The following is a 9,536-nucleotide window of genomic DNA, read 5'->3' as shown; positions in this document are numbered from 1 at the left end:
ACCACAACATGAGGAACTGTATTAAAGGGTCATGGCATTAGGAAGGTTGAGAATCACTGCCTTAAACCCTTACCCTGCCCCCCCCCCATTGTGTCTTTACCTTTACATAATAAAAAGGCCTGTCACAACATCAACCAGCACTGCTTTATAGATCTGACTCTTATTAACAGTCTCAAAATGTGACTGTTATCTCCTGTCTTAATTTCTAGACTCAGCAGCCTACAGAAATACCTGATGAATCCAAGGAGGAGAAAAACCATTAAGAACACCTAGAATAAACCTGGATGAGAATCTGGTAAGCTTCGGGTTTCCTCAGCATGATCAGGAGCACCCCTGTTCCTGGAGACAGATACCGATTGAAGCCAGAAGTTCCTTTGTGCTTTGTGTAGTAGTGTGAATTTTATACCACTTTCCACTAGTCATTATTTGCAATATATCCATTTTCACTAGCCAGTTGCTTCTTCTAATGACACACTTTCTAAATTCTCATTTAGAAAATTAACTCTTAAATAAGATTTCTTAATCTAGATTTCTGAAAACTTTATAGACTTACAGTTTCCCCTCTATATTCTACTAAATCTCAAATTGGCTGTTCCCAATTCAGCAGTTCATTTTCCAAGCTGTCATGTACTGTGGAAGATATAAACAGGCAATAATTATGATTTTGAGGAGACAAAACATATTAGAAGACAATTACATAACAATACAAGATACACTATGGATAGTGCCAACTGAAGTTATAGGAATTCAAAAAAGAATTAGCTGCCTATTGAGTATCAGCAAAGTCTTTATGGAGAAAGGAAAAGGATGTTCAGAATAGAGGACACAGGACTTCAGGGGAACAATGAATAGACCAGTCTGGCTGCTGATTGTTCAAATGTGGCATCTGTGGGGAAATATTTGTATATATGAGTGCTTTCTAAGACTTATGTTACAAAGAACATATCACTGGGTTAAAAAATAACCTTCAGATAAATAGTTTGATCTTCATTTTAAAAAAATGTTAACTCTTGAATGCCACTTTCTATGACAAAGACCATACTTAAAAATAGATTTAAAGACTAGCAATGCACTATGAAAAGGTATTTTCAAGAATTATTTGTAATATGGTCAATATCTTTTACATGGAAAAACTGTAAAAAAATAATAAGGAAAACACTATGATTCTGGTAGGCAAAGTTATGACAGCCAATCAGGGAAGAGACAATACCCAAAATATGGAGAAAATTAGAAATGCAAAATTAAATAACAATAGAATATTAACATTTGCTTTTTTAATTAACAATTTTCATTCAATGCTAACATCATTTTATTTGAAATCAATGAAAATAGAGTGATGCTGTTTTCTCACATTTTCTGAGTAAAAGGAATTTGTAACAAAAATCATAAAAATGCTCACACAATTGACTCAGTGATTTTGCATCTAGGAATCAATCCAAAGGGATAATCCAAAGTACTACATTAGATATCTGTACCAAATGTCCAGTGCACCACTATTTTTAATGACAAAAAAAATAAAAAGAGCTCAGTGTCCAACAATAAGAAAGTATAGAATTTCACTACAGAATATCATCTATATAAGGAAATATCATACAACCATTACAAAGATTGGTTGTGCTGTCCAATGAAAAATATAAAAAGAGAAGGCAAAACAGATATACATTTTTAACATAAAAAAGACGAGAAAAGATTAATCCAAATGACTCAATGATTCAATTAGGTGTTTAGAAAGGTGAGAGTACACATGGTTTTGTTCGCTTCTCTTATTTTATGAGTTTATATTACCCTTTTAATAAAAAAAAATGATTATAAAATGATTAAGCATTATCCTATATAATAAAAGGGTAATATGCAAATTGACCCTAACAGCAGAATGACTGGGAATGACTGGTCACTATGACACACACTGACCACCAGAGAGCAGATGCTCAATGCAGGAGCTGTCCCCTGGTGGTCAGTGTGCTCCCACAGGGGAAGCTCTGCTCAGCCACAAGCCAGGCTGATGGCTGCCAGCACAGCGGTGGTGGCGGGAGCCTCTCCTGCCTCCTCAGCAGCACTAAGGATGTCCGACTGCAGCTTAGGTCTGCTCCCTGCTGGTAAGTGGACATCCCCCAAGGGCTGCCGGGCTGCCAGAGGGATGTCTGACTGTCAGCTTGGGCCTGATCCCCCAGGGAGCGGGCCTAAGCCAGCAGGTGAACATCCTCTGAGGGGTCCCAGACTGCAAGAGAGCATAGGCCTGGCTGAGGTACCTCCCGAGTGCACAAAATTTTGTGCGCCAGGCCTCTTGTTCAAATATAAATTACTTGAAATTTGTCTTCCATCCTACCTGTTTATACTCAGCAATCACAGTGCTATGGTCTCTTCCATTCTACCACCCTTTACGCTTAGCAGTCACAGTGCTATGAATGGAATTAGCCAGAGTAAAGCTCAGTGAGTGAGAATGAATTTGGTCAGTGTCTCCCACATGGAAAACTCTCCTCCCTGTCTAGTTCCCTGACTCCCAGTTTAAATCATGCTGCCCTACTTCTGGTTTGTGAATTATTTGCCCAACTTCTTTTCTTGGTGTCAGCATAATGACTAGGAGATGTTTATGTGAGAATGAAACTGAACCTCTAATACATCCTATTCTGGGTTGTAGGTCAATGTTGGTAGATTCCAAGGTCTTTGGGGTTTATTTGTTTTTTCTTCCCACTTCTGTTAGGAATGGTTGACAAGAATGTTTTGAAGACTGATGCTAGCTTTCACTGCTGTCGAGAGATGCCGCCTGTTTCTGAAACACAAGTCCCTACATCAAGAGTGAGCAGCTTCAAGTTGGATCCTGTGTGGATGTTTTTGGTGCCACGTGGAAGGAACTTTGGACCTTCCAACCATTCCTTTAAATATATGTATATTTTTTGCAAAATCTCCTCAATTTAAAATATCTGTTACTTTAAATATCTAAAACACCTCAGAAAATTTAGAGTTAGCTTTAATTTTAGAGCCAGGAAACAAGCTTATGCCACTTAGTTTGCCCATTGCTCTTAAAGCAAAAATGTATTAATTCACTTTATGAAAAATAAAATATTATTTATTAAAATGTAGTTGAAATGTTGCTCATGAACCAACTTTTGAGCTTTGTCATTCATTATACTTCACCTATCTTGGGAGTGTTCAGTGAGTTGAAATAACAAAGAATGGAAACTTATTTAGACCAAACCATAGGACTCAGACCTTAATGAAACTTCCAGTGTTCATCATTATAGTTACAACAATGAGCACAATAATTGGTATGTAATTTTTAAAATAGTCTTAACAGCCCCAGACCATTTTACTCAGTGGTTAGAGCATTGGCCCTCAAACCAAAGGGTCCCGGGTTTGATTTCCCATAAGGGTACGGACCTGGGTTGCAAGTTTGATCCCCAGCCGTGGTGCGTGTGAGCAGAACCAATCATTATTTCTCTCTCTCTCCCTTCCCCCCTCTCTCTAAAAAATCAATGGGAAAAAATATCCTTGGGTGAAGATGAACAACAATAACAAAAACTCTTAATAGTTAAGAATTATTATGTGCTTTCCATATGTTAGATGTAGAACAAATACTATACAGTTATGAGCTTATATAATCTTCATAGCAACCACATAAAGTAGGTACTATTATTCCCAATTAACAAAAGAGCAAACTGAAAGAGCGAGGAGCATAATTTGCCCCAAACCTCACAGCTACACAGAGGCAGAGCATGGATTTGTCAACAAGCTTGTGATTAGCTATTATATCACATATCCTCCCAATGTGATAAGTACTAAATAAATATCTAAAGAATTAATATATATCTTCAGGATCATCCCTGCATGCAGTTTGGGAAATCTGAGTGTTATTCCAAACTTTGTTTTTGCTGCAACAGGTGGGAGGCACATTTTCAGAGCCCAGTGTGGAGGCTCCACTTATGAGATGTCCTTGTGGAGTAGATTATTTGGTTTGTTTTTTTGGGAAAGCCAAATCAAACTGCTATCATTTCTCTCCAAAACTAACCTCAACCATTTTTTCCCCAGAGATAATTACACAGCAGCTAGCAGCTCTTTCAGTGTTGGAGGGATCCCCTCGATGAGCACTCTTCCTCTCCTGAGTTCTGAACCAACTGAAAATTAAGACACAGGATGAAGACAGCTGGAGACTAAAACACACACCCACGCACCCAACCCTCCCCCTCACCACACACACACACACACACACACACACACACACACACACCTTTATTAGTGGCTGAGCTGACAGAGAGAATGTGGTTGCCTTCTGACCTCCAGAATCAGACACGTTGACCTCAGTAGGCATTTATCATTAAACTTACTACATAGCTGAGAACAGTAGAAAATACAAAACTTCCAAGGGCAGTTCCTCTTCAAAAAGAAACCGGGAAGAAAGGTTGGACAAAGAATTCTGCTTCCAAATTCATCAACCTGGTCAGCCACTCCACCTCAGCAGAATGGAGGAGGAGGTGGTGTCAGGCCAGGAGGGTTAGGGCCATGGAGAGTGGAGCCCTGAATCCAGAACAAGACACCAGGAGGGAGTAGTTCTTTCCACTGAGGGAGCTGCCACTCACAGAGCTCAGCATGCACGGACTCTCTCCTGAGGGTTTTGCTTTCCTTAACTGGGCCAGTCACCCCATGACCTTTCAGGAGGTGAGTGCTGTCATTGCCCCATTCCCCAGAGAAAGCCTTAGAGCTTAGGGAGTTCAGATGTGATGACACTGGGACTCAAATCCTCTAAGCACATTCAATGCAATTTGCAATGCTTTTTAAGTTCTCCAGATTTTATTTTGGAAATGTAAGCCACTGGAGAGGAGGAGGCCGCACACTACAAATGATCATCACCCCAGTCAGTGCCTGACTAGGTTCAGGTCCTGGAATGTAAACATATTCATGTGGAAAAAGACCCCTGAACAAGGCAGAGTTTCGAGGTAATCAGCAGCATGCCTGGTGGTTACCTGCCCTCGTCAGCAGGATACCTTTGTGCCCAGGGTTCTCCCTCATCTGAAAGAATGTGATGCACAGACTTTGGCCTGAGGAGGGCACTGATCTCACTTCCATTGACTCTTCTGAGGAAACTACTCCATCACAAAGCCCAGAGCACTGTCTGCCTTTAAATTTTTAGATAAAAGATTTTCTTTAGTCCTTTAGTCCTTGAGATTTTTTAAATATAATTTAGCTTTTAACTTTTACAGTGATTAAACCTGGTTTTCATTTCCCTCCAGATATTTAATCTTCTATATCCTGTTAGTCTTACTGATAAGAAACAGGAAACTTTACAAAGGAAGAGACATTCTTTCCAAAGGTTGTTCATGGCCCAAACAATGACGGGGAAGTGCTGGAGCATCCATCTGCCAGTTCCATCTGGAGAAGCCCTGTCAGTGAGCTAAACAAAGTCCCATTTTGTTTCCAAAAAGTTCCCTTGTCATGAAGTAGCCCTCAATGTCATTCCTGCTCCTGGCAAGTCGGTGGAGCTATATGCTAACATTCCTCCATCAGGAGACAAAATCCCAGCCCCAGAGTTCACTTAGAGCAGTGGTTCTCAACCTTCCTAATGCCGTGACCCTTTAATACAGTTCCTCATGTTGTGGTGACCCCCAAATTTCATTGTTACAAATTGAACATAGCAACACATACATCCCACACAAAGAAGCCAAAATAACAAATCTTTGAATATTACAGTCTGGTGTCAGGACTCTCTGAAATGAGCCAAGACTCCTCATCAGCTCATACTCTGCACCAGGAATAAACAGAAAAACACACTCAGGAGATCTCTCAACATTATCCACCCTGCAGGCTTCCCGTCTCAATGTACTTTCTGGAGGGAAGCGGAATAGCGAAGTCTTAGCTAAGTGACTGGATTCCTCACCCTACAAGAACTCTTAAATAAACCAGTCCCTTTCCTACCATTAAATGTCCCAACAGCTTCATCCTTATGCGTGAGTAGCTCTCCCAGCTTCCTTCGCTAACCACAAAAATCTGAAAAGGAATAGGCTAGAGCTAGATTCATACTGTCCAGTCCTTTGAGCCTGAAGGGGCTCAAATAATCACGCAACTAACCTGTCTCAGCAGCTGAAGCCAGCTGGGAGTTTGAAAACCACTCAAGATCTGGAAAACCATGACACACTCCAATCATGCAAATGTTTTAGCCTTTCCAGACACATTGGAGTGATATCGATCAGAGTTCAAAGCCAAGCTTATCTTCCTAGCAGGACAATAAATATCCAAAGCATTTAACATAGTATATGGATTATAGAAAGCTCTCAGCAAATGGTTATTCTGATTATATGTATTATCCTTCAACCTTGGAGATATAGCAAAACAGAATTTGCAGTGACCATTGATTCTCTACGGTAATGGGTGGGAAAGTAAATTTAAAAGGATAGGAAATTTAAAATTTGTAAATTTAAGTAAATTTAAAAATTCCAGCTCAACCTTCCTCTAATTTCACCATCATCAGCTTGCAAATATCCAGGCTTTTATTTCCAATTCAATTTATATAGGTTCTCCTAAGTGTTAGGCACTGGGGTATGCGTATGCACTGAGGAGAATAAAGAAAGACTGTAATATTCAAAGATTTGTTATTTTGGCTTCTTTGTGTGGGATGTATGTGTTGCTATACTTTTATTTGTGGAGAGGAGGTAGATTATCTAGTCCAGAGTTGGTTTCTCAGTGATCAATATCTACACTAATAAAAGAGAAACATGGTAATTGGCGTACGACCGCTACCCTTCCCATTGGCTAATCAGCGTATCCTTATGCAAATTAACTGTCAGCCAAGATGGCGGCCGGCAGCCAGGCAGCTGGAAGCTAACAGGAGGCTTGCTTGCTGTGGATTCCAACGTTCCCCGCCGGCCTCTGAGCTTCAGTTGGAAACACAGTAACATTTACAGAAGATAAACAAAACTCCAGAAAGCTCCTGTCAGTCAGCGGGGATCTCAGAGCTGGAGTCGCAACATTGTTTCGAATACAGAAAACAAAGGCCAGAAACCTGCTTTCAGCCGAGCCTCAGAGAGAAAGCCGGCTCTCAGCTCCAGTGACAGCCATAGAAGGTAAATAAATGCCAGAATAAAAAAAAAGAAAAAAAGGAGAGGTTTGGAGCTTCAGTCGCCCTCCAGCCTGAAAACGGCCCTCAGCCCCTCACCCAGACTGGCCAGGCACCCCAGTGGGGACCCCCACCCTGAAGCAACAAGATGGCGGCTAATTTGCATACTGAAGGCAGGTGGCAGCAGGCAAGGCTGTCTGCGGTCTGGGGCCCGGATCTGTGACCCTGCCGGGCGGGATCAGCAGAGCTGTGAGGCCTTCCGGCACTGGGATCAGCGTGACAGGGGGCAACGCCCAAACGCCCTGATTGCCCTGCGGCTCTGTGTGTGACAGGGGGCAGCACCCCAACCCCCTGATCAGCCCTGCGGCTCTGTGTGTGATAGAGGGCGGCGCCCCAACCCCGATTGCCCTGCGGCTCTGTGTGTGACAGTGGCGGCGCCCTAACCCCCCCACGGGCCCTGCTCTATGTGAGACGGGGTAGAGCCATACCTCCCCATCAGCCCTGCCCTGAGTGTGACAGGGTGTGGCGCCTCAACTACCCCCCCCCACCCCACGGGCCCTGCTCTGTATGTGACAGGGGGCGGTGCCCCAGCTCCCCTATTGGCCCTACTCTGTGCGTGACAGGGGGGAGCTCCTCAACCCCCTGATGGGCCCTGCTCTGTGTGTGACAGAGTACGGAGCCCCAACCCCCGATGGTCCCTGCTCTGTGTGTGACATCGGGCAGCGCCCCAACCCCCTGATTGGCCCTGCTCTGTGTGTGACAGGGGACAGCTCCCCAACCCCCTGATTGGCCCTGCTCTGTGCATGACAGGGGGGAGCTCCCAAAACCCTATTGACCCTGCTCTGTGCATGACAAGGGGGAGCTCCCCAAACCCCTGATGGGCCCTGCTCTGTGTGTGACAGAGTACGGAGCCCCAACCCCCGTGATGGTCCCTGCTCTGTGTGTGACAGGGGGCAGCGCCCCAACCCCCTGATCGGCCCTGCTCTGTGCATGACAGGGTGCAGCACCCCAATCCCCTGATCGGCCCTGCTCTGTGCGTGGCAGGGGGTGGCGCCGCAACTTCCCTATCGACCCTGCCTTGAGTGTGACAGAGGGCGGTGCCCCAACCCCCCAAATCAGCCCTACCCTGAGCGTGACTAGGGGTGGCATCGCAACCTCCCCATCCGCCCTGCTCTGTGCATGACAGGGGGCGGCACCCCAACTCCCCAATCAGCCCTGCTCTAAGCCCGACCAGGGGCTACACTTAGGGATTGGGCCTGCCCTCTGCCACCCGGGAGCAGGCCTAAGCCAGCAGGTCGTTATCTCCCAAGGGGTCCCAGACTGCAAGAGGGCACAGGACGGGCTGAGGGACCCCCTCTCCCCCCCGAGTGCACAAATTTTTGTGCACTGGGCCTCTAGTGTATAATATAAATGCCCTGCTCTTTCCTGCCACCTTACACAATCAGGAAATTTTCGTGATTAATAGCTAACACTTCCATAGCTCAGCTTCTCCACCTAGTGGCCTGAGTATAACTGAAGTTTGAAAATTAGAGAGCAATTCCTAGCCTATCCTTACATTATAAAGCAGATTAATTTCAGACAACTTACCCCTATGGCTTGACTCTCTGCCCCCCCCCCCCCAAAAAAAAACACAAAAACAAACAAACAAACAAAACCTTTGCTCAGAGGTTTCTCCGCAAGGTTATTTGATTCCAAGTTCCAACAACCAGCAGCTGCAGTTGCCGCAGTGTCTTCAGCTTCTTGATGTTTCCGTTGGCCAAAAGCGCGCTAAATCTTCTCCCAGTTCGAAGCATTCAGCAAACAATGGCAAGGCAGGTCCACCAGAAAAGGACACCTTATTTCCATGACAAGGATGGCAATGCTATTTTAGCTATTGGAGCCACTTTCTGTGTTGCTACATGGACATATAGAGACTGGAAAGGAGGGGGAGAGACACAGAGAGAAGCAATGATGTGAGAGAGACATGGATTGGTTGCTTTCTGCATGCGCCCCAACCAGGGCCTGGGATCAAGCTGCACCTGACAGCAACGCACATTGGAATAGAATGGGACCTGTCCCCTGTTGGCAGAGTCACCCCAAAGAAATGGAGAGACTAGTAATCACCCCAGTTGGTGTGATAATGAATTGTTTCAAAACCAACTCATAAGTGATGGCAAGTGAAAGCACTGTGTACCCATTAAAATATGGCATGATTGGAGAAATAAAGTATATTTGAAACCTTCACACACACACACACACACACACACACACACAAACTTTTGCTCAATCTTGGAACTAATTGAACCACCTATGGGGCAGGGTATATGCTGTTTGCTCAAGCTGCCATACCCAGGGGTTGGGACAGACTAATTCTCACTGGTGAGGAGTCGACAACAGTCCTACTCACTGGCTAAGCTCCCATGTCCATTTTGTCTTTCCTCCACGATGCTGAGAAAGTCTGTTCCCTGCCGCTGACCTCCAGGTAGTGCAGAAAGAAACTGAGGAAATCCCC

General features: G+C 44.4%; 1 protein-coding gene across 1 annotated transcript; it reads left to right on the top strand.

The window, feature by feature from the left end:
- Positions 1 to 8,788: 8,788 nt before the first annotated feature.
- On the top strand, positions 8,789 to 9,268 carry LOC139002152 (cytochrome c oxidase subunit 7B, mitochondrial-like). The gene is made up of 2 exons (XM_070403552.1): positions 8,789 to 8,953; positions 9,067 to 9,268. Exons 1-2 carry the CDS (start codon positions 8,789 to 8,791, stop codon positions 9,139 to 9,141), a joined length of 240 nt encoding a protein of 79 aa, XP_070259653.1. The 3' UTR covers positions 9,142 to 9,268.
- The last annotated feature ends 268 nt before the right edge of the window (positions 9,269 to 9,536 follow it).

The sequence above is a fragment of the Myotis yumanensis genome, unplaced genomic scaffold (genome assembly GCF_028538775.1).
Source record: "Myotis yumanensis isolate MYYU_CA2020_CCGP unplaced genomic scaffold, mMyoYum1.0.hap1 SCAF_2, whole genome shotgun sequence".
Lineage (NCBI taxonomy): Eukaryota > Metazoa > Chordata > Mammalia > Chiroptera > Vespertilionidae > Myotis > Myotis yumanensis.
The sequence above is the reverse complement of the archived record's forward strand: the minus strand, read 5'-3'. Positions and strand labels throughout refer to the sequence as shown.